The 26,600-nt window shown below is 39.1% G+C and overlaps 1 protein-coding gene across 1 annotated transcript in view; it reads right to left on the minus strand.

Moving 5' to 3' along the window:
* Window positions 1-26,600, minus strand: part of pik3c2a (phosphatidylinositol-4-phosphate 3-kinase, catalytic subunit type 2 alpha) — a 44,867-nt gene that overhangs the window by 16,546 nt on the left and 1,721 nt on the right. The window contains exons 2-7 of the mRNA XM_026175139.1: window positions 23,493-24,735; window positions 10,838-10,935; window positions 9,395-9,555; window positions 1,775-1,895; window positions 550-661; window positions 327-406 (exon numbers count right to left, since the gene is read on the minus strand). Coding sequence (XP_026030924.1) covers window positions 327-406; window positions 550-661; window positions 1,775-1,895; window positions 9,395-9,555; window positions 10,838-10,935; window positions 23,493-24,653 — 1,733 coding nt within the window. The 5' untranslated portion in view covers window positions 24,654-24,735. The remainder of the gene's footprint in view (window positions 1-326; window positions 407-549; window positions 662-1,774; window positions 1,896-9,394; window positions 9,556-10,837; window positions 10,936-23,492; window positions 24,736-26,600) is intronic.

The following is a 26,600-nucleotide window of genomic DNA, read 5'->3' on the forward strand; positions in this document are numbered from 1 at the left end:
AAAGGGGTGAGAAAGAGACTCCCAGGGAGCAGTCTAAAAATAGCAGCAGCAGTGGAAGCCACCCAGAGGAGAAGTAGACTTTGAAAGAAAGCCAAATTAATATCAGGTAGAGTTTATGTTTCTTCTGGGGGTTTTTTAAAGGCAGGCTTCAATTATTTTTTTAATCACATCTAACTTTTCTGGAAAGAGCCAAGAGAGGATTTAAAATAAGTAAAATAACAGTAGGAGTGAAAATACAGGACTAATCATCAACTGAAAATGGAATACTAAGTCTGCTTGTTCTGAAGTTGTTTGTGACATTTCTAACTAATGTAGGATGCTCAGACCTTGTGACATTCTCCTTAAAAGGCCTCTCCACCAGGCCCAGGTGCTTCTCTAAGTTTATGGTAGACTTGTCATCTTCTGCCTAAGTAAAAGAAGGAAAACAGCAACAGTCTATCAACCAAAAGTATATCAGTCAAAACACGATTTTACCATATGAAGACTGCATGTTGTTGGTTTTCAGGAGTGGGTAAGGAGCCCATATGATAGGATGACAGAGTAACTCACAGTGCGTGCCAAGTCCCTTCTCATAGTTGAGTGAGAGAGCAGTTGTAATGTGATCTCATTCTCCCACTTCCTGCAGTTCTGAACGTACTCATGGCTGCCCAGGCTGTGTTTACTGTGGCACGTAGTGACAGATAAAAAGGGTTTAAATCAAAAAAGAAAAGAAAAAACAAACAATTATATGTTAATATTATAGAGCAATTGTTGAAAACATTTTAAAGGAAGGTTTTAACAGAAAGGGGTTAACCCACTGATGGTGTATACATTTCTCTAAAAGACAAAATAATATTTGCTTATATTTGTGCCTATTTTTAGCAAATGGGCCATTCAATGAAAACAAAATCAATCAATGCCAGTGACAGAGTTACAGACCCTCGAAGAATAATTTCATCCCAGAGGTGGGATGAAATTTTGCACTTTTTTCCCCCAGCATTTTTTAACCACGATAATTTCTTAACTACAGAAGATAGACATATTTAATGTTCAGGGCTAAAAAACATTTGTAAGCTCTGTTAAAAACAAAATAAATAAATCAGTATTTTTATACTCGCAGTGTCAGATTCTAAAGGGGAAAAAAAAAAGATTCCTTTTATATTTAAAGAATCCAAATCTCTGTTTCAATAACAAAACTGTGTCTGTGTGACAAAAACAAGCACTGGTACCTCACATATTTTTATCCATTTTTGATGAAAACTCTGAAAACTGTATTTTTGGTAAACTCTGTAGGATCATATTATCAAGTGGGATATGGTGCTGGTCAAAACAAGTTACCGTTCTCCTTAAAGGTTTTAAAACACATGTTGATACCAGACTCGTATTTTTTCTAATACAGTAAAAGTTTTCCTTGCTAGCTTACTATAAATTCCAATAATCCAAAGATGTAATCCATAATAAAAATACAAGCACTTAAACAACATATGTTTAAAAGTATAAAGTGATGGTTACATACATAATGATTTTACAGTAAATGGTATCGTAGTTCTGAGTTTAGCCAGTGCAAGATTATTAAGCTTTATTCCAGCAAACGGTCGTGCAACAAACACAGCATTAATTTAGCCAGCAACTGATGATGACAGATTAAACACGTTGCCAAGATAGGAGACTCACAGACAAAGAGATGAAAGAGAGAAACTGAGAAAGAGAGTAAAAAAATGGATGAGAAAATAAACTTATTAGAAACTCCTGGGAGAAGTGGCTTCTCACATGCCAGTGTATTAGAAATACTCACTTTTGTAGCACCTCCTCCCGGCCACAGACTTTGAGCAAATAGCTGGAGAAGTCTACCTTGTCCAAGTCATCATGGACCCAGCACAGAGTCTGACTGATCAACAGCTCCACTGGAGAACTCACTTAAGGAGAAAAAAAAAGGTATGAGAATTATCCAGAGACAATAATGAAGAAAAGAGAAGAAGGTAATCATGAAAGAGAGGTAAACGTGGAGCAGAGGCAAAAGATGGAAAGATCAACAGATGGAGAGGAAAAGGTAATTATGGAACAAAGCTGAGCACACGACCTACTGGGTTAGCATTAAAAAATACATTTGGAGCATTCTCAAAACAATTCACCACAGCATACCTGACAAACAAAAAAAAGACTAATTTGAATTAGAAAGATTAAAAGGTAAATAGCCAGTTCCAATGTTGCTTTTTTTGTGAGACTTGACCACAATACGTTTCTGAGGCTGTTAAAAAGCTGTTTTTGCAGGTGTAGGAACCGAACTCTAAATCTTATAGTGATCAAAATTCCTTTCTAACCACAAAACACATCCTCCCAGGTTCTGAACAGTTCGTGTTTCATATTTCAAATCAAACCAGTTCTCGAATCAAAGGCATTACCACAGAACGCTGTGAAATGATATTAAGGGGGATTCTAGGCATTTGCGTGTCCTACGATACCTGATGTATCAGGCCAAGCGAAGCTTAGGTGGAGAGCGTAACTTGACACACAGCAGATTATTCTGCTGTTTACCTTCTTCAACTGAGTTTTTAAGCACACTGAATATACATAAACACAGGCTGACAGATAAAAAGACAGACACAGACTCTTCACACACAGAAACATCTAGACGTTGGATTAAGCACACATGCTCAGGTTACTTAAAAGAAGTTCATATTGACACACACGGAGCTGGACCACCCCTGCCTAAAGCAATAACACACCACCCTCCACCCTTTGGAGGAATGGTGAGGCTTTTCTTGCTGCTTAAGCAAGCACTGCAATGCCTGTGTGGCAATGGTGGTCATATATGTGCTACAAGAGCATTTTATAACAATGCAATTACACAGACTATGCCTCATTTTGGAAGTATTCTGAACTGGTAATGGAATTCTATGGGACGCCCTAAAAGCAGTGATAAGAGGAAAACTCATAGGTTACAGCGCTAATTTAAAAAAGAAGAGAAATGAGCATTTAAGAAAACTCCAGACACAACTACAATATCTTGAAGATGCCCATAAAATAAGCGCAGTTACAAACTTACAATTAGAAATACAAAAGAAGAAAAACGAAATCGATGAAATTTTTTCAAGTGAAATACAAAAAAATATGGTTTTTTTAAAACAAAGATACTATGAGGTAGGAGGCAAATCTGCTAAATTACTGGCTTATAAATTAAAAAAACAACAATTAGAAAATACAATATATAAAATAAAGGACCCTCAAACAAATAACATTGTGTATAAACTTGAAGATATACAGTCAGCCTTCCTAAAATTCTACAAAGAACTATATACACAACCTAGAGTGGATATTAAAGGTATGATATCTTTTTTAGATTCATTCGACTTACCAAAGTTGAATGAAAAACAGAATATAACCCTAATCAAGGACATATCTGAATTTGAAATTAAAAAAGCTATTACAAAATTGAAACGGAATAAATGCCCAGGCCCAGATGGATTCCCATCAGACTGGTATAAAGAAATGAAAGAGGTACTGATTCCTTTGATGAGAACATCATTCAACTATATTTTAAAGACGGGAGTAATTCCCCCATCTTGGAATGAGGCTTCTATCTCTATAATAGCTAAAGAAGGAAAGGACAGGCTTGACTGTGGAAATTACCGCCCCATTAGTGTTCTTAACCAGGACTTTAAGATATTTACATACATTCTTGCCAAAAGAATTGAAAATATTCTTGTTCAGATAATTAGTTTGGATCAGACTGGTTTTATTAAGCAGAGACAAACGCAAGATAATGTTCGCCGAACACTACACGTTATTGATTATGTTAGGAAAAATAAAATTCAGATGGTCCTTATGAGCTTAGATGCAGAAAAGGCCTTCGATCGGGTTAATTGGGAATTTTTATACAAAGTCATGGATAAATTCGGATTCCATCAATCGTTTATCAGGATTATACAAGCATTATATAAATCACCAAAGGCAAGAATCAAAGTTAACAGGGCGCTTTCAAATGTTTTTAACCTACAGAGAGGGACACGTCAGGGTTGTCCTCTAAGCCCCTCACTCTTTGCTCTCTTCATAGAGGCCCTGAGTCAAAGTGTAATACAAAGCAATACTATTACTGGAGTCAAGATTAGGGGTCGAGAGCATAAGATTTCCTTGTTTGCTGACGATATTTTGATTTATTTGACAAATCCAAACACTACTTTCCCCAAGCTATTGTCACTTCTGGAGATCTTTAGTTCAATATCAGGTTATAAACTAAATATATCGAAGACTCAGATATTAACTTTTAACTATGAGCCCAATTATGAAATTAAGGCTAAAGCCAATTTGAAATGGGAAATGGAGCAGATGAAGTATCTTGGAGTAAATATTACTAAAGATCTGTCTAAGATATACAATGCAAACTTTAATCCTTTAAGTTATAAAATAAATGAGGATATTAAAAGATGGAATTTATTACCATTTTTAAATTTTGAATCACGTATAGATACAGTTAAAATGAATATCTTGCCCAGGATGCTCTACCTATTCCAAACACTCCCTGTAGAAATAACTGACAAACAATTTCGGGAATGGGACAAAATAATCTCTAGGTTTATATGGCAGGGGAAAAAACCACGGATTAAGTACCAAACTATTCAGTTGGCTAAGGACAAAGGAGGGTTGGGGTTCCCATGTTTGAAAGACTATTATATTTCTGCTCAATTGAGGACATTAGTGTGTTGGTGTAATGTAGATTATCAAGCGAGATGGAAAGAACTAGAAACAGTGACCTTAAAAGATTCTCCAATTCAGGCAATTCTAGGGGATGTGACACTTATTAAAAAACAAATTCATCAAGGAAACCAATGGATTAACCTACCTTTAAAACTCTGGTTACAATTTCTTAATAAGAATGATTGGATTGAAGAGGTTAGGATTTTAAGATGGTGCGCTTTTGACAGTGATTTTTTACCTAATGAATTAGACGTAAGATATAAAAAATGGTCTGGACAAGGTTTAACGGCATATTGTATGTTTTACGATAAGGGAATTCTTAGGGACTTCCAATCAATAAAAGATCAATACCAGTTAAGTAAAACGGACTTTTTTAGGTTCTTACAAATTAGGCATCATCTATATAATTTTATACCTAAGAGAACAGATCTTTTTTCTTTACCTGTTCTGAGTATATTTGTCAAGGCTTATCAGGCTGACACAGGCCTTAAGGTGATTTCAAGATTGTACAAGGGTATACAAGAGGTTAAGAAGTGGAATACTACCTACATCAAAAAAAAAAATGGGAAAATGAAACAAATATAGCAATATCAGATAACATTTGGTATGAGCAGTGCGCTTTTCAGTGGAGAATTTCTAGTTCTAATACATGGAGATGTTACGGTTGGAAGAGTATCTGTAGGTTTTTTATTACCCCTGCACAAAGTAAACATTATTTTAATCACTCTAATTGCTGGAGAAATTGTGGGGCCCAAGGAGTAAAACATTTTCATCTGTTCTGGTCTTGCCCAAGGATCAACATTTTTTGGGTATTGATCCACTCTGAGTTGCAGATTATTTTTGGTATGCAGCTTCCCTTTAATTGGGACGAACTTTTGTTTGGATATTTATACTCAGTAAATGTAGATAAAATGTCTAAGCAGTTGTATGGTATCCTGAGTTTGGCTGCCCGTAAAATTATTACCAAGAAATGGCTTAGTGCGAAAATTCCATCACTGGGTGATTGGCATGAGACTGTACATGGGATGTTTAAAATGGAAAGAATTACCTTCATTAAAAGACTCCAGTTTGATATATTTAGTGAAATTTGGGGTAAATGGAAACACTACATCCGGTTAAGGAGACCCGATCTTGTTTGAATCTCTGTAACTATATATGCCACATTTCTGAATCGTTATGTGTTTATATGTATATGTTAGTATGTATGAGACTACAAGTGAACACATATGTAAGTAGGTATGTGTATGTATGCTTAAGAATATGGGTGTGTGAGTGAATATGTGTGTGCGAGTACATACACACTAGAGGGTACACCCGTCTGTTTTTCTTATTTTTATTTATTTATTTTTTTATTTACGTCTGTTCTTGATTATATGTTTATTTTGGATTATTTGTGTTTATATAGGTTGTTTAATAAAAAGAGAATAACAAAAAAAGGAATTCCCAGCGGGCATATTTGAGGGCACCAGTTACAAGAGGAGAACATTCCGAAATCACATGTTAACCATTTCACACATGACTGGGGAATGGTGTTGGTGGAGTCACACTCGAACAAAAATATTAATGGTTGATTTAGTGCACATGCACGCACGCGCACAGAACTGAAAACAAAGTGAGACCAACAAAAGTTACTTTTTGTTACAGTGCATGTCAAATCCCTTTTATGTAGAATCCGAGTAAGAGGGTCAGAAGTCACTCTACACTTGTTAAATCTACAAGGCAAAGATCGGAAAGGTGTGAAGAGAGGAAATAGAGATTTATATTTTTGTAACAAGTCCAATTGTCAGAGAGAATCAAAGAGGGGGAAAAAAAGAAGAAGAAAAAAAAAAGAAAAAGAGGCCCACAACAGCAAAGGGAAAACCACAATAAGAAGAAAAGTACCATGCTAAAACATAACAGAAAGTGGAAGAGTTTAAAGTTGATAATTAAAGCATACTGTATTAGTGATTCTATGATACTAAGAATTTCAGGCCATCCATCCGTCCCATGGGGGCAGCAGCCTAAGAAGACCTCCAGACTGCCCATCTCCACAGCCACCTCCTGTAGCTATTATGGGGCGAACACCATGGCATTCTCAAGCCAGCTGAGAAATGTAATGTCACCAGTGTGTCCTGGGTCTAACCCAGGGCCTCATTTCAGTGGGACATGCCTAACACACCTGACCTAGGAGGCATCCTAGGCAGAGGGCCAAACAACCTCAACTGGAGAGCCCTGACAGCTTTCAGAGGAAACCAGTTTCCGTTGCTTGTATCCACGCTCTTATTCTTTCAGTCACTATCCACGGGCCGTGGCCAAAAGTGAGGGTGGGAATGCAGATTGAAGAGTACATCTATAGCATCAATTCACCACAGCAGACCGGTACATCGCACTCATTACTGCAGATGCTGCACCAATCGATTTGTAAATCTCTTGCTCCTTCTTCCCTTCCTCTTGAACAAGACCCTGAGATACTTAAACTACACTTGGCAACTTATTCCCAACTCCAAGTGGGTACTCCACCCTTTTCCGGTTGAGTACTATGGGCTTAGACTTCTAGGTGCCAATTCCCATTCCAGCCACAGCCAGTTTGATTTCTGCATTTTAGTTTAGTTAGACGTTACCTATTAAAAGTTCTTTCTGACAGAGGTTTTTTTTTTGTAGGTGAAAGATTTAAGAAACATGGTGTTGTCGCCTCTCCAACACCCTCCCAGCAGCAGACGACAACCCGGGTCTTAGAATTTCACTTCTGTCATTCTCTACACATTTACTTCTCACTTCAAGCAATTCTCATTCTCTTACGCGAAGTCTGTACCTTTGGCACAGAGTTTCTTCATAAATATCATTCTTTGGTTTCTCTCCTTTATAAATCATCTCTTTACTCCCTTTAGCTTGTCACATTTTTTGCTCCATCCTCTTTTGTAATTCTTAAATGTATTGCTTCCTCCCCTTCTCACTCTCTTCCATCTTCCCTCTTCAGCCACAGTATGTAAGGAATCCCTGAGAAGGCAGCAGCAGTTCACAGCCAAACTTTACAACAATCAGTTATTTCTCTGTCGGCCTGTTCTCTACAATATGAGCACAGTCAAAGATTTCAGAAGGGCACAAACATTGTTTTTAATAAAATACACTTTCATTTATAATAAGAAAATCAGCTGCAAGTGGATGCACCACTAACAAAGTCACAAAATTTTGAGGCTTCCACAACAGATAAAAGATGAGCTACTGGGTGATAAATAAGAGAAGATGAAGATCAAATAGAATGTGTGAAGAAAAGAAAAAACTGAAAAAGATGGAGACAAGAAGGTGCAGAGTAGATGGGAAAAATTTCTCATGTGGCATTTTTAATTTGTAGTTTCTGAAAAAAGGACAAGACCAAAAAGTGGGTGAATGAAGAGCAACACTGAGAAAGGTTTAGGGTTAGCTTTGAGTTGAACTAATGAAAAAGACATCACTCATGGACAAAAGAACCCTATTTAGAAAGTGACTGGGAAGACAATGTAAACTATGATAAGAAGCAGGAACCTACAAAAAGCAAAAAAGTATTAAATACATTTCTCATAGGTTTTTTGATTTTGAACTGGGCTTTTCAGAGTGGTGCCTATGTCATAAGTAATATATATGTACACACTAAGGCCTGAGAACTTGTCTATGTCTAAGAAAATATGTTTGGTGTTAAAACGAAACAAGCATCATGGTTTTTTTTCGGGTATGGACACAGACAGTAAGATGCAAAATAATCTAGATATACACTCACACACAGACACACTGATCCTCAAAGACCCAGACAGTGGTGAATTTGGTCACACAGTTGGAATAACATGTCCAACAAAAGAGCGCAGTGGACTGCCTGACAGCCTCCAGTGTGTTTGGCTTCAGATCCTTAAAGACATGTCAGTCAGAGCGTTTGTAGATTTGTATGTGAATAAGGAGGGGTTAGCCAATTACAGCTCCCCAAATAAACAGGGAACTAAACCAAAATCCTTAATAGGACCTTGAGGAGGGAAAAAAACACAACAAAAACTAACTCCACTTCCTTTTGCCCAACATGGCTACTGAATGGTGAGGGCACAAACCTTTATCTGTGTGGAAAAGGAACATAATATAATTCCCACGACAGAAAAAAAATGAAAAGAAAAATGTGTGTGCGAAGAGTTTGGCAACTGTGAATGTTGTTTCCTCCTTCAGAGCTCTCTTATCTGAAATTGGAGCTGCTCGCTCTTAAAGGCAAAGAGGCACAAGTTTCCTTTTTAGCCAATTCACGTGGTGTCCCATCCGTACAGGAATTTGGCATTTTGCACCAGGAAGCACTGTTTTGAAAGTCGCTAAGAATGGATCAAGCAATTGTCTGAAGAGTCTGAACCACAGGTTTGAATCATCACCAGTTTTTCAGCTTTCTGACTAACAAAGACATTGCCTATGGACCCCCTGCAGTAAGGAGATGTGCGAGTGTATAAATTGGATTTATGACAGTAGTTTTTTTGTTTTTGTTCTTTTGCACCAACAGCAAACTCTTTGGGCTTCTTAACAGGTTATTATGCAACAATTTTAGAACAGTTTGAGATCAAATAGGGGTGCATCCAACAAATAAGCTAAAACAAACTTGACACCTCTTTGGTTCCTTCATAGTGGCATTTGTATCACGTGACGTATCAAGCACATATTCTGTCCTTTCATCCTGTAAAGAACTGATTGAAACACGGCTCATAGAACAGACAATTTCTGACTTTGTTCAGATGCTTACCGTCACAGGTGAAGGTTACAGGCTGCTGAGAATCAGAGATTTCGATAGAAACCTTGACAGAACAGCTATTATCACCACCACCATTTCTCTGGGTAATGACAGGGCTAAGGACGAAGCCAGGGTTGGTTGCAATGTCATCATGAGGGAATTTGGAACGTAGGCTGGTAGGGGGAGAATAAAAATGTTAATAAAGAAAAAAAAATCAGAATACAAACGTACAGCACTTTCTGCTATTCATATTTTGGTCTACTTGGCCAGTGAAAATACATTAGGGGAAGCCAAGGCAAGCCAAGCATATGAATCAGCTGGCTTGGATGAGACTACTAAATGCAGGATGGGCAGTGTAACAGGAAAAATGGATGGAGGGGAGAAAGGAGAGCAAATCTGAATAGCACATTATGATTACACACATGGAAAAGATCCTATAAAATCACTGAAAACCAATTACTCTCCAGTCCCAAGAAGCTTCCATAAGGCCTCAAATTAGTCATCTGTAAGTGTCTGATGTTGACCGACAATGTTATGAAAATGCCCCCCCTACCCCCCCACCATGTTCTCTCAACAGAATCCATGGAAACCATTTGTTGACCCACAAGCATGCAGGGAAGTTGTTTGGCAAACGACAGTGGGTGTTGACTTTATTAACACAATGAAAATGGATTCTCCAAGCAGAGCGTCATCTTTACTCCACCCAAAATAACTACCGGAGTGAGAAATTCTGTACAGCCTCAAGCAATGAAGAGAATTGAAACCATGCAATTAAGCAAATGCATGCATGAAATTCTATATTTGGTAAAAGCATCTTTTTAGGCAGTTACAACCAACTAAAAGTAATTTCTGTGGCTGTGTGCTTCACTGCCTACAGGCCGCACTAAAGGGGCAGCCTTTGGATCAAAAAAAAAAAAAAAAATGAAACCAACATCCAAGGGCAAAAAACTGCAGTTAGTGTAAATGTCACTTAAGACTATCTTAAAATTGACAGAATCCCACATGCCTAACTAAAAATGTGTATTTATAGCCTGGAACAAAAAAAAAGAAGCCTTTGGCCACTGTGGATCGTTTCATTTATAAAAACTATGAGGAGGGTGAATGGATCCTTCAACAGACAGGTGTCTCGACAAAAGTAGCAGTAGCCTACAAGGACTCCCCTTAAACTTAACTATTGACTTGTGGCTCCACTCTTTCATCCAAAGATAGTGATTCTTTTGCTCTGAAAACCAATATGGCGAAGAACTGAGACTGCAAACGAGTAACATCTCCCTACATTCATACATTTCTCTACATCCATCATTTACACCGTTTTAACTTATCAGTAGAACTAATGGCTCCAACTTGTGAAGATCCTGTGGTATGTGAAACGTGACTTTGTGAGCGGTTTAATAAATTGTTTCATGTTTATATTTAAGCATATAAGAAAGGCAATGGCAAGAAGAGGGTTCTTACGATGCTATGTCTTCACAGAAGGCAACGATCTCCAGGTTCTGTGCATCCTGTTCTTCCAGGGCGTCATTCTTTACCAGAGCGTTTCCTTTTCCCTTCTCCTACAGGAGCACAGTCAAACATGTAGATACCGAGTCAGAGAACTAGAATAAAACATGAATAACCTACCTACATATTTCAAAAGACAAGCAGGGCACAAAGAAAGCAGCGGGGGTATGGCTTCAGTGGCAGTCGCTTTTAGTACGTTCAATTAAAATCTCCATATATCAGTGTAAAGGTGCTAAGGTTTAGCAATGCTAAAGGTCTTCACGGTGATTTGTGTTGATTGTTGGTGGTGGACTATTGAAAGGGCAGTTTGATTAAAGACAGCTCAGAGCTATGAATCCTACAGGGAATGAACATGTCAGCAATGGCAAAAGCTTGATGCCTATATAGTTTCCCAGCTATTTTATGCTGCTGCCTCTTAACCTATGGTCAAGCAGTAGTTTGGTTCAAGTCAAAATAAACATGACAACAGCTGAACTGGATATTTCTTACACACAATTTTTTTCTTTTTTAATCTCAAAATAATTTTAAGAAGTGAGAGTTCTAAATTTGTCTTGATCCAGCTCTGTCACTCACAGCCCAAATCCTGAGACAGCCCACTGGGAGTTACTCCAAGATTCCTGGAGGCTGGCCCAGTGCCGGGAACTCACAGTTACACTGTGCTCTTAACTGTGGTTCGACTGCCAGCAGCTGAGGAATGCACTTCCTGTGGTACAGGAAATGAGAAGTGAAAGGGTCCTGCCCCTTCCGGTGCTAGGCTCTAGGCGGTCTAAATAAAGTGCTCAGTCATGCGTTGGAAATCTGTGACTCTGACATAATTCCCAAAGAAGTCTGAGGACTGTGGGAAGGGAAAGAAAGAAAAGGGATGAAAGAAATATCTTAAATGCCATAATAAGAGTTTGGTTCTCCATTCAGAGACTTCTGAGGAATTCTGAATCCAGTTTTTTGAGGAGCTTGGTGGGGAGTATGGAGCTGAGCTTCTATGTTTTGATGACAATAAAACTGGACAATTAGCTTTTTTTTTCTCTCTTTTTTTTTTTTTTTTTACAGCTTGTAATGTCCTGCTAATTTAACCCACACAATTCCTTTTATGGGAATTTTTTTTTCAGATTTTCTTGAGCTGCTCCTGGATCAAGTCTTGTGGGTTTTATGGAAGTCATCACGCAAGACTTGTGTAATGACTGAATAATTAAACAATGCAAATTAAAAAATTAATGAACATATAAACGAGCAAAAATAATAACAAACAAACAAACATACGGTAACAAAGAGATGGAACGTAGTCAGAACTGACTGGATTGCACTACCGGAAGGCAACATTGCAGACATTGAGGACAGCTACAAGTACCTGGGGATCCCACATGCAAATGAGAACCACTAAGAGGCTGCTAGGAAAGCTGCAACCACCAAGTACCTGCAGTGGGTCAGGCAAGTCCTGAGGAGTCACCTGAATGGTAAGAACAAGATCATCAACACCTACACCCTGCCGGTGATCAGGTACGCTGCTGGGATAATAGGCTGGCCAAAGGAGGAGATGGAAACCACTGACATCAAGACAAGGAAGCTCCTGACCATGCACAGAGGGTTTCCACCCCAAATCCAGCACCCTGAGGCTGTACACTAAGTGGAAGGAGAGAGGGGTTGGGGACTTGTGAGTATCACAATCATTGTCTAGGATGAGACAACAAACATCCAGGAGTACATCAGGAAGATGGTCACAACTGACCATGTGCTTAGTGAATACAGGCAGCAGAAACCCAAGAAAGAAGAGGATCAAGGGGAGGAACCATCATGGAAGGACAGGCCCCTGCACGGTATGTACCACCGGCAGATAGAGGAGGTAGCTGACATCCAGAAATCCTACCAGTGGCTGGACAAAGCTGGACTGAAAGACAGCACAGAGGCACTAATCATGGCAATACAGGAACAAGCTCTGGGCACAAGATCCATAGAGGCTGGGGTCTACCACACACGGCAAGACCCCAGGTGCAGGCTGTGTAAAGTTGCCCCTGAGAGAGTCCTGCACATAACAGCAAGGTGCAAGATGCTAGCTGGCAGGACATACATGGAATGCAAGTGGCCGGCATAGTATACAGAGACATCTGTGCCAAATATGGCCTGGAAGGACTGAGATCAAAATGAGATACGCCCCCTAAGGTGGTCCAAAATGACCCAGCTAAGATCCTGTGGGACTTCCAGATACAGACGGAAAATTGGTGATGGTTACCCAACCGGACAAAGTGGTGGTAGACAAACAGAGGAAGATGGCTGTAGTGATAGAGCGAAGCGATACCAAATGACACCAACATCAGGAAGAAGGAACATAAGAAGTTGGAGAAGTATGAAGGGCTTAGAGAAGAGCTCGAGAAGATGTGGAGGGGGAAGGCAACAGTGCTCCCAGTGGTAATCGGAGCACTCGGTGCAATGACTCCCAAGATAGGCAAGTGCCTCCAACAGATCCCAGGAACAACCTCTGAGACCTCTGTAAAGATACTGTGCAGGACCATCAAGCTCCCAGGTCTCGGGTAGAGGACCCAAGGCCAAAATTTGGGACCGAAAATCCCTGCAGGGATGAAGTAGAGTGGGTTTCTGCCCTGCAGTTTTTTTGGTGTCAAACTTTGTCTTAAATACCGTATTATCATCTACACATTACTCTACTGGAGAATAGTAGCAAATCTGTCAACATGGTATGTCTGAACAAAACATAATTATCAAGGTTGACTAAATAAATAAATAAATAAGGGTCAATTCTGTAACCCGAAAAGTACTGAGTGATCACATTTTCATATGTTTTACTTTCCGCATACGTGAAGGAATCTCGGTTCGAAGGGGGAAAAAGTTTTAAACAGCAAACAAACAAAAAAAAATCAATAAATACATACAGGACAAACGGAGTGAGAGAGAGAAAGGTATCAAACAAAAAAGAGAATGAAACTAAAAAACAAAATAAACCCAAAAAACAGGATCAAAATTGCAAAAGGAAGAAAATGCGAGGAAAGGAACAAAGTAAACCTCAGAAACCCAGCAAAGAATGAGACCAGTAGAGGATATTTGAAGTGTTTATGTTTGGAGCAGGATTGCTGCACCAAAAACAAACATGAGCAGATAATCCAATGAGGTCGTGTGAGCTGACAGGCATAGTACATCTCTCACACACACACACACACACACACACACACACACCGGGCTGTACAGTGAGACAGGCCAGTCTTTGTTTTGGTTGATCAATTTTGTTAGACCCAGACTGAGAGATCCTGGTGTCCAGAGTCATGGGAATGGCTTCGTATGCTTCACGAGCTGATTAGTCTTTAACGCTCCGCCTCCGTTTACTGTGATGTGTGATGACATTGTGTTTCTGGTTTTACAGTCTGAGTACAACAGATTATGATCGTCATGGTGGCTGGCCTTAAAGGACACAGAGAGTATGCTGTGGGACTGGTCACATCAAACCTATCAGTCATGTCTTGAACAATTACTTTCATCTCAGATTCTTACTAAAGACCAAATTTTCCACAAGTATACTGGTGTTACCAAATTTCTCCAATGAATGCACCAGTACACAAACTAGTCAAACACCCTTTCCTTCTAGTACAGCATGGTATTATTCAACCTTGCATGCTAGCTTTATTTGCATAACCTAGTTTTGAATGATGTATGCATTGATGGTGAGTGGATACTACATAAAAATGAAAAAAACTTTAATATTAAAAAGGTCATGGATCCCATGACCCTTCGCCATAAACAATGGCTGACAATATAGGTAACGTCTTAAGAACGAAAAAAGAAAAGAAAGGCATGTTTGTTTTTGCCAGCTGAAAAGGAGCTGGGATAAGTCGAGTTTTCTCCAGCTTCAAAAGGAGATTTTCAACAACATTGGTTACCAGCGTTGTCTCACAGCGAGAAGTTCAAATACCTTCATCAGGTCAGACTTTTCAGAGCATAATTTGTATGTTTTTCAAGTGCCCATATGGGATTTTTCTGGCAACTGACTTCCTCACACATATTCCAGGACAGTCATTTTAGGCTAACTGGTGACTAGAAAAGTGATATATATCCAATAGTACAGGGGAGCAATGGTATCCACAGAGAATGTTGTGATCTGCGATGTTAGCCACTTAAGTAGCTTATGTGAACCACTCCCTTTGAAACTGCTGACCTTCACTGTTGCTTTCAAAGAGAGGAAAAGTCAAAGTACAAGCAAGATGACAGCCAGCTTCTGCTGATGTTGGGATTATACTCTGCTGTGTACATGAACACCATGAATAATGACTTCTTTGAAGTCCACCTGAATGGCATAACCATAGATTCTGCACTACAATTTAGTGTCTCTGTCTGAAAGAACCTTCCTGCTCATTCCCTAGCACACTCATGGACGGAGAAATTCCAACAGCAACATTCTCTGTTATCCAATACTTTGTTTCATTGTAATGTGTCTCTAGTTTAGAGAGTTTTCTACAACACACAAAGCATTCCCTTTTCATCACAATGCAATCACAAGTACTGCATTAACCACTGCAGTTGAAAGAAGCAGTCTTTTTTCTTTTCTACTGGTTCAGTTGTCATTTTCCCACCTACACTTTTACTCTCTTCATCAGCCATTCGTAATTCAGGAGCTTTCTTTGGCTTTCCCTCTCAGTCAACGCCCTTCTCATTCTCTCATCCCTCTTATTGTGTGTGTGTTTTTAATAAAAGATAAAAGACATCTTTGTAATGTTATTTTATTTCTGGCAATTTGTTTACATGTACTCATGACAAGATATAGTTAAGGATTGACCAACTAAGCCAAAGAACAGAAAAAAGTTCTGCATTCAAAAACAATGGCTACTGCGATGTCTGCCTGTGCTTGAGGGGCGCCAACATAGCCACAAATGTGGTCACAGGTAACACTCAAACACTCTCAGAAAGGCACTACTAACTGTTGTCAAGCTTACCACTTTACAGACTTGCAGGACAGATCTTTATTTTGGTGCACAAAGGCTGAAAAATTACATGAATATGTTTTTTTCTGAAACCCAACTTTGGTGAGAATTTCTTCCAGCTAACAGACAAAAAGACTGAAACTTGTCACAAATTATTTCTCATAACTTTCCAAACCTGCTGAGAGGTTTGGAAAAGGTAGAAAATATAACCATCCTGAAAAATGTCCCTATTGGCTCGATTCAGTTCGGGGAGACAGGCTTGTTTGTCCTTGATGTCACGCATCAGTTAGTTGGCCACATTCCGCTTCAGACTGAGACACATCAATTATAAAACACAAGACTCCTGCTTAATCAAAATGACATAGATGTAAAATTATCTGTCTTTTTCCTGGGGTTATATACAACAGTTATACAACACAGGCATACTAAATAACACTGAAAGACATAAAATTTCAGTAATATCTTCCTCAGCAATTGTTTAAAGAGAACACCTACGGCAGGGGTGTCGAACTCCAGGCCTCGAGGGCCGGTGTCCTGCAAGTTTTAGATCTCACCCTGGATCAGGACACCTGAAACAAATGATTAGCTCATTACCAGGCCTCTGGAGAACTTCAAGACATGTTGAGAAGGTAATTTAGCCATTTAAATCAGGTGCGAAGGAATCAAGGACGCATCTAAAACCTGCAGGACACCGGCTCTCGAGGCCTGGAGTTCGACACCTGTGACCTAAGGGCTTGAATCTATCCACGTTTTACCAACATTAAGACAGTGACTGACCAGAGTTATTTCTGAAGATGAGCAGCCATCTAAGGCATGCGAGACACATGGCCTAAATGTATCAGAGCACTTTAACTAAGTTCTTGTCAGACAGTCAAAATGCAGCTTTACCTCCAACATCCACACCTTTCCGCTGTCACAATTTGTAGTTTAGGTGATGTTGACGAATGCCTTCAGGAAAAGAGTACTTGAAAGTCTGCCTTGAGTCACAATCAAACATTTACTTACATTTACTAATTTTTTATTTTATTTTAGGATAAAGATAAACTTGATAAACAGTACCAACTACTTCTGGCCTAGTTGACTAATATTAGCATTCAGGCAAATGGCAAATAAGATGACCCATATTTATGTGCTGTACCACATTGATTTCACACTGGTTGAATGTTCAATGAACATGTGAAATGCTGAAACACTTTTAGAACAATTCATTCTCAAGGGTGGACAGACAGAAAAAGACTAGCATGGATCTGACAATTAGAAACCATAGCATGTCAACGACAAATGTGATGTGTAGTGTTGACAGATGAAATAACTGGTTACCAAGTTATGCAGTGATAAAAGCCAGCACCAATGGGATACCACTGGTTAGCATATAACCAGGTGGTGTAGTTAAGGTGTGCAGAAACAGCCACCTGATACATGCAACAAATGACAGCCCCCTGTTGCACCATTGTGATGTTTAGAGTAAGACAGATAAAACCCACTGCAGAATAGTGCGGCCTTACAGCACTTAGACCTAGAAAAGTATGTCAGCTGTCTAGAGGCCGTGTCACATTAAAATGACATAACCACATCCTGAACAAACATATAGATGCTAACCTACCAGAAAAGAGAATAGATTGTGCTAGCACTGCTAACATTTGCCATACTCCGTATACTAATCTGGCATCGTGTTTTTGCGCAGCAAAGTGCCACAGATATTAGCATTTGAAAGATGTTTAGTGACAAACATAAAGAGTGTGAAAAGGCTCAGGAAAAAATAAAACAAAAAAAAATCCCTAACATTTGTATATGTTTAGCCATTTCTAATAATCTGATCTTCATTTTGATAGTTCTGACAGAGTAGCCAGGAGAGTGTTAAGTGTCCAACTGGAGTGGTATTGGCCCAGAATTTCACAATTGATGCAACCCTAACATATTTTTTTTTTTTTTGCTTTTTTGTCCAGCTGCTGAGAGCAACTATTCACACTTTCACTTGTGGAATGACTGTAGGACTTGCCCTTCCCTTCAAAATTTAATTTGGCATGCTGATCCCATACAGAAATGAGCTGAAATGTAGCACAAGGAAAATAAAATAAATAAATAAATAAATTAAATTATATTATCATTTAACCATGAGCAATAAATAACTAAGAAAGGAAAAGCTAATTTCTTAAGTGCATGAATGAAGGACCATGTGCGTGTATACTACATATGCAGTCTGTTCATGCTTGTTTCTAACTGAACAAAGTGGCAGTACAGTTTCAGCTGGTGGCTGGCAGTAATTCCATGCCCAGCATCAGCATTGAGTTACAGTGTGTATCTAGACACCAGATAAGTCCTTACCTCTATGTGCAAGCCAAATGAGAATTACCCTAGACTGTCAACATGAAACCTGCACACAAATAGTATTTGGCAAATATGGATATCTGACCAGCCATAAAGTTTTGAGAAGTTACAGAGTAACTTGAAACTGCTTAGCAAAAAAAAAAAAAAAAAGGCTGGCCAATTCAAACTTCAGATTGTGTCAGAATAGAAAAAATATTGAATAATTAATATTTAACCTGCAAATGACCGCGATTCAACATGGAGGGCAAAATAGAACTACATTAGTCATCGGCAAAGGCCAAGGTGTAAAAACAGAGACAGTCTGACTTACTGCCAACATGTTGAAACATGGAAAACCATTCCAGACTCCCAGGTGTGCTTGTCTGGAAATACACTTAAGAGATGCTCACAGAAAGTTTGTCTTCCTAGAAGACTTATTGCCCTGAGTCTGAGTTGAGGTCAGGTGTAAAAAAAATATCTTTAACACTATTTTACCCCTTCACCTCTCTTCCTGGTATTTACCTGAAGTGTAGATCTAAGGATAAATTTTCTTGCCAATGTCAAGAAAATCAATTGGCAAACCCACACCCAAGTTTTTAAAGATGGAACTAGGAGGAAGGTAGTGAGTAACCTGGCACACAGATCCCATCCTCTGAGCTGTGGGAGATACGATATAATTCCTCTGGCAAACAAACACATATTTACATACTTTAAACCAAGTGCCACCAATATTCCAAACTCTCTAGTTCTTGGTATTGTCTAGGTTTTATATTCCAATATAAATTAACATAAGGAAGGGTAAGTGAGGCTTTCACAGAGTTCGAGCAATTACTGATAGGATATTGCTTCCTTTTAATGGGTTGTGTATACAAGCAGCTTCCATTAAGCTAAAATGTTTGAGCTTCACATACAAGAAAGTCTTTAACAATTTGGAGGCTGTTTCAACAAGAAATGCTGAGCTTTACATCAGAGGAACAAATGGCTTCGAGAACACAAATCTACTTCTTCTTTCAATAAGGAAGTGACCAGTGTCTATCGAAGTCATACTTCCTGTAATAAACTGAAACACCTAGCTTAAAAACCCCAAACAAACAGTATCTTAATGAACAAAGTCTTCATGAAGCAGAGACTGTGACATATTCGTAACTGGAAAAAGGACTTTGTCCGAAACATTTCCTAATTTCTCTTACATCTGTTAGCAGGATTATTATTGTGTGCATTAGTATCTCCCTTCTAATTGCTTAATTACTCTTCCACAATACTCTTCTTTTGTACCAGTAAGGAAGTTCAAAGGTTAGAAGACAGACAGCTGTTTCCCAGTGAGTCAGATATTTAACTGGAATGCACGTCACATCCCAGCACTGCAACATCTTCTAATAATGCATTTGGTTGGAAAAGAAAATTAAGTCTTAAATGCACTTTAGCACTTCACTACACTTATTCACAATGTATAATTAGACAATAATAAGAGAAAATGTGGCAGTGTGGAGGTGTGAGAGAAGTAAAATAGGTTGTGCGAGCCTTTAGATATGTGGGGGAAGAAAAGATTTGTCTGTGTGATAGATTTAACAAAAAGAGAAAAAAAAAAAGTACAGTGTAGGCTTCAATACACACCACGCATTGCGATCTTCTTTCACAACTCACATTCAGATAAAAATGGCCTGTGGAGATAAATCTCCCTGCAAGTCTTTTTAATAACAAGAGCATGAGCAAACAGCCGCACACATGCTTAACTAACCTGCACTGAAAGACCAGAAGTGTTTGTGTAATTTAACACTACTCCCCTAAATTTAATATTATCTACTAACAATAGTCATACTGTTCATTATCAGTTATAATACTGAAAACTGAGTTATTTAGGCAACATACAGGCTAATGGTTTTTTAAAACAAATCTTTCGTACATCTTTCAATTCTCTGTAGAGTTATGAGTTAGCCTCATTTCAGACAATTTATGCATACAGCTAATGAAAATGTATATGGCCCCAATACCCTTGAAGAATGATGCATTTCAGGGCCCCTTTGCAAAAAGCAAATGCAAGGCCTGAACAGACACTGATGCTTTAGGGTGTATCACCGGTTCTAAAGAAAGAGAAATTACTTTGCTGATTACCATTAATTTACACATTTGATCCTAAAAAGCTAAACTAAGAAATCATAGCTGAGCACTGTAAGCCATCAGTTATTTAACAGACTGAAAACTATAAGAAATTGAAAGGAATGAAATTGACACCAGTAAGAAGTAACATACTGAAAGAATGCAAGGACACAACAAGCCAGAGACAAATAAAAATGACAGAATGAAAAAGGAAAGACAGAAGACAACACAAGACAAAGGGTAGGGGCAGTGTAGTAGAAAAGGAAACAGGGGCAGACACAACAGCCGATCGCTTGATTCTGACTCAAAGTCTTCAAGTTCAAGCACATTTGTTCCATCTTACACCCCATCTGCCCACACGACCGCATCTTATAATACATTCTTGCCAGATATAACAAGGGCTGGCAACCACAGGCTAACTTAAAGACATTCAAACAATAATCTTGGGAATGTCTTGTGATTTCTGACATTTGCTGGTATAAATTCAGCTCATAAACAACATTAAAACAGAGCACTGACAATCACAAAGCAAGTGAAACCATATATTTCAATATATGTTGCTGTGCTATTGAAGCTTTAGAGGTAGGGCTGTGTTTAATATGTGTACTGTGTACGGGCTCTACTGTAGATGTTTTCTGTCATAACAGATACTTATTGATGGTAAGTTCATTACATCATATTATTGTCTATTTGTCGGTAAGTTATCTAGCATCCAGTTGTCCAAATGAACAATATAAACAAGGTCAACCACTCCCAATAAAAAATGAGTTTACAGTGGTCCCTCGCTATAACGCGGTTCACCTTTCACAACCTCTCTGTTTCACTGACTTCTTTTGGTGCAATTTTCCGTTTTTTGGGTTTTTTTGACAGTGCATTATGTTCTGCATCCTGATTGGCTGTAGACCATTGTCAATAAAACTCCTACCGTGTCTCCTATACAGTACAGAATGCATTCAGCTTGTCAAACTTGCATAAATCTTCGATCGCTAGCAGTGTGACTCTGAAGTGCTGTACTGTATGTTTGTAAGTTTTCTCCCCAACAAACACAACAATGTTGACGAAACATTTTACAATACTGGTTTGATAAGTGCTATACAAATAAACCCTCATTATTATCATCACTGACTTAAAAAATATTATTACTAACTTTAAAAAAAATGAAAAAGTCTTAGACAGGATTTGCATGCATGGTGTGGAGGAAATTTACACCCTAGTGTGCAGTCTCAGACATGGTTTAGCAATTCCTGCACAATGTGGTTTGAAGTCTAGTTTCACTACTAAGTTCTTGTTCATGTCTTACAGACTATAGCCTCACTGTTTTCTGTTTGTCTTCTAGCTACTTTCTTTATTGGTGGCTCAATAATAAAGAGGTTTATACATTCACCTGACATGTGAGAAGACACAAATACCTAAACCAAGAGTCACCTGCTGTGGTGTTATCTTGTGAATAAAGGAGGAGTAAAAAAAAAAAAAAGCTAGCTAGCCACTTTCTGTGTCAAAATACATTTAAAGAAAAAGAAAAAAAGTAAATGAAAAAACAAAAAAAACTGGAAGATGGGAAATGTAAGCCAATTTGTTTTCATTACATGCTCAGAACACAGTAGCTAAGCAGTTCTCCCTAGTGAGTGTAAACGAGTGGAGCTGGCATAGCAAGCCAAGAGGGCAATCTGTTAGGTCATTCTGTTGCTGCTGTAGGGCACTGGGGATCTGTGAAGACTTGTTCCTGTTTATAACAGCACGGGCACCAACAAGCAAGCAAGCAGATTGAACAAGGAGAGATAGCAAGTACACACATCATCATCGCCTCACATACACAAAGAGAGCAGACAAGATTGAAGCAGATAAAAACAGAGTGTAGAGGGACATATCTGTAGTAGGCTAAGCTTTAAAGGCTCAAGTTACACGGCACAGTAGACTCACCACATGCTTGACCCTAGGCCTAATATACATGCAAGAGTAAGCAAGCAACCACCGTTTTATCCTCCTGAGCAAAAAGAGATCAACTGTGGAATGAACTGTATACAAGCTGCCTTTGATAAAAGGCAAGGTATGTCTGTATGTCCTAAGTACACACTTAAAAAAAACCATTTAACCATGCCAAATTATGTGTGAAATCCTTAAATAAAAAAATAAAAATAAAAAAAAAGGTGTTGGGGGGGGGGGTATGATACTCTCTATATATCCTGGTGTGACAAAGGCACCCAAGACCCATTGTTTGGTACTGACACACTGAAACACAATGACCAGGAAGTGGGAGCTTTGTCTAAATAAATCAAGATTTTCAGGTGGTTTTGACCACTGTGAGTAAAGCAATGCAATATTTGAGTAAAAGGATCGGTGTATTGTCTGCATTTACATTACTCGTTTTTACCAGCTGTAGACAGTAGTAACTAAACATACCATAGCACCTTTTTATATTCCAGTATGTCTGAAAAGCACTGCCGATTAAACATTTTCATTTCAAAGTAGGAGCGTTTCAGAGTAGAAAGAGGAACATATAATGACACATGTATATTTTTGCTAGTAGGCCTCAGTATGGCTATGCTACTCTGTACAGAAATACTTGTCTCGCAACCACAACTCAGAGCTAAAGCCAAACGATGACAGATGGTTGTTCAGTTTTAACAAAAAAAAAAAAAAAATTTGAGAAAACCCATGCCACTTGCCCACAGCACTGTCCCAAATGAATGATCTAAATAATCATTTTGAGAAATTAGATCACTCCCATCCAGCACGGCAAAATTATTCAGAAAATGGAGCTGTGAGGAAATTGTGAGGTGAAACGGTGGGCAGCTAACCACAATGAAATACTTAATTACAGGGAGCAGAAGTAAGGAGGATGTTTTGCTTGTGAATGAATAAGGAATATAGATGCAGTTGTAAGCAACATGTTCATGGGTGTTTTGGTTGAACGAGGTAATCTGCTATCATCTGCTCTAAAACAAAATATTTAAGCCCACTCACTCACCAATGTTTCAAGACCACTTGTTTTATACCCTCACTCATTCTAAAATGCACGTTTGCAATTATGCTGTGAGCACTCTAACAGTGGATGATAAATAAGGTCTGGATAAGGTAAATGGTTGGAAGTGACGAGTAGCAGTGCTTAGTATAACTGCTGATATTTAATTGATGGTGACCTGACTAAACAGGCAAACAACTAAACAACTAAACCATGTTGAGACATAAAATGATAAAAATTTCTCCTCCTTTATAAAATTGTGTAAACACTAAAAAGATGATTAGTGTGAATTAAAAATTCAAACTTTTCAATTTTACTGTGTTCCCACCTGATTGATTGTTTTGTGCTGTGACGAGGTCTCGGGGATGTTGAGTGAGTGACTCCTAGCGACGGGCGCTCCTGTTGATGCCCGCCTATGTTGTGACCGACCTGTGTGAGAAACTCTGCCTTCCAGTTTGGGGCTGCTGCTACTGTTACTACTGTTGCCTTTAGTCTCAAGCACTGCATCCCAGGGATCGCCCGCAGAAGCTCCTGACACAGTCTGTGAACTATCTACCGATTCCAGAGGTGCTTCCTCATTCTCAGACTTTCGCTTTGTAAGTGGGTCCAGATCCAGCCATTCAAAACGGCTGATGGAAGAAGATTCCATAACTGCCGGTTGTTGTGGTGGTGGGTTTGGTGCCAAAGAGGCTATACCTGCTTGAGAGGAATTAACATCAGTGCTGGCCAATCTACCATTCTTCAAGTATTCTGAGGTGCTAGCAATCTTGTCAAACAACTTAGCCATCTCTGGGTCTACAGTTGGCTGTGGGAAGACCATGGCAGCAGCAGGCTGGATGGGAGTGAAAGCCATGGTCGGCAAGGCCATGAAAGGTGTCATGGCTGGAGTGAATCCATTTTGAAATGTTCCTGGTTTGGGAAATGGAGCTGATGGGAACATTGGTGTGGGCTGAAGGGTGGGAGTGGACACACCAGAGCTAGATGGATTGGACAGAGCAGGTGTCCACTGGCTGCTCTGGAAAGGAGATGAGCTACAAGCATGGCCTCCAGGATAGGAGGCACTGAGGTTAAACCCCAGAAGTGACGAGGGGCGGGACACTTTGGAGCTGTTAGCTCCAAAGTTTTCATCAAGTAGGAGCTTTTCGAGTTCCTCATTGGTCAGTTTTTCAACATCAATATCCCTGAACGTATCCTGTTCTGCCTGTTTCTTGGTCTCTGGGAAAACAATGAGGTCCTTGTCCGGTCTATTAGTATAAGTTGAAGGCTGAGGAACAGTAGTGGTAGATTTAGATGGTTTTGGCTTAGAGGAAGACGAGGATGCTGCTCCAGAGGAAGATGAGGAGGCTGTAGCTGTAAGAGTGTGTTTCTTCTCCCTTTGCAATTTTGCTAAAGCCTCTTCTTCCATACGAAGGGCTTCCTCTTTACCCACAACCCCCTTTGGCTGGGGGACATCCAGCTTGAACCCATTACCACTTGATATCTGGGCCATTCTGTCAAGTGGAAGGTGCCATGAATATGATGGCTTTTAAGTCAGCGTGGCCCAAAGGGTTGAGGAACAAGGTTTTAAACACCTAAAAGAAAAAAGAGAGAGAAAAGCTATTTATGACAACAGGATGAGGTCAAACAGAATCAAAGCAAGGAAGAAGGAATTGAAATATTAACCTATAAAATTATTGAATAATTCTACCCATTAAGCTGCAGATATCCAGGGGCCACAAGTAGTTGCATAGAATGGAGACTGTGTGCCCACCATGCTTTTTTTGTATTGATCAACTCCTAGTTTCACATACGCAGAGCCAATAATTACTTATGTGTGTTTTGAAGCTAGGGGCATCAATTAGGTCACATAACTAGCCTGGGCTACATCATAGGCCTGTCACACTGACAATGAACCTGATTCACTCACTCATAGCCAGAAATGATATTTTTATACACTTCTATGTGGTGTACATTACAAATATTTGTAAATGATCATAATCAAAAATCTAAACAATATTTGCATTTTACTTTTTTTCCCCAAATCCAAACTATTTATGGCTAACCTTCCACAACAGGAAACGACCAAGAGTATCCCACGTCTATAATATGTGAAAAACATTGCTGCAAAGAGTGCTTTGTGATTCCAAAATGACACAGCGCCTACTCAAAGCAACCATTCATCGAACGATCACAGCCCTGGGGTTGAGTGAGTTCCTTCTCTCCCCAGGCGTCACCAACCTCTCCTGAGCTTCCCCTCCCATTGTGGTGGAGAAGGCTGGCTGTGCTGGAGCTCAGTCTAGCCTAACACTATTGTGCAGCTGAGGAATTTGGCATGCTAAACAGCCCAATGGCTCTCTCTCTATCTTTCTCTCTCTCGCTTCCTCTGGCTCTGTCTGAATCTGTTAGCATTATGTTAGCACCATGGCCCAAGACTGTCTTATTCAGCTGTGCAAACCCCAGCACGCAGTGACAATGTGGCTGCAGTCACTGAGCAAATGACTTAGATAGGTTGGTGCCAACTTTACCAAGAAAACAGCTCGGAGACATTAAATGCATGAAAAGTGTCACAATCCTTTGGTCCATGCTGCCATTGATGTCATAACTCCCTGCAGACATGCCAGACGATTTAGATATAACTGATTTTGCACTGAATGTAGAATGCAGCTTAGTGTTTGTTTATGTAGTCATAAATCAAAAAGGTCTGAGCATGTTAACTGCTAGCACACTGGGCGCTGATCACTAAATAGTAGCTACTTCCTGATTCTGAACGTAAACACTAGCTTAATCTGAGAAAGCATGTTCAAAAATACTATTCTGGTTTACTTAACTGTTTTGCACTGCAGACTGAGCCGATGAACCAACATAGGGAAAAGACTAAGGAAAATAAAGAATAGATTAACCTAATTTCTTTTTACTAGAATGATCCAACACTACACTGATGCTACACTATAAGAATTATAACAACGACTGCATTCAGGAGATGCTGAATTAAGATAGGAATGTGCGTTATCATTAAACATACAAGGGGAAAAAAGATTCTAGAGAAGAAGCCAAGAAAGAAAAAAAAAAAACAACTAGAGCCAAGTCAAGCACTGCAAATTGTGCCATCTCTCTGTGGCAACTGATGGCAGATACCAGGATGTGCTTAACCTTAATTCAACATCTGAGCATTACTTCACTACTGCTAAATTATTCAGAAGAGAATCAGTCTGCTGAGTCACATCCAGTAAAAATTATTGCTTAAGTGAAAAGGTTTATGGACAAAAAAAATCCACAGTTCTTCTTCTGGAAATGGTGATTTCAGAAAGCCTCAATCATGATTTTAAATGTCTTCCTTAATTTTAATTTACCTTTTAAGAAGCTTTACCTGTCACTATTATGTGCATTTATATTGTTTATTAGCTTGTTTTCATGGAATTAGATTTACATACTGAGATATACACATTTATCAGTTTTA

Source organism: Astatotilapia calliptera, chromosome 7 (genome assembly GCF_900246225.1).
Source record: "Astatotilapia calliptera chromosome 7, fAstCal1.2, whole genome shotgun sequence".
In the NCBI taxonomy this organism is placed as follows: domain Eukaryota; kingdom Metazoa; phylum Chordata; class Actinopteri; order Cichliformes; family Cichlidae; genus Astatotilapia; species Astatotilapia calliptera.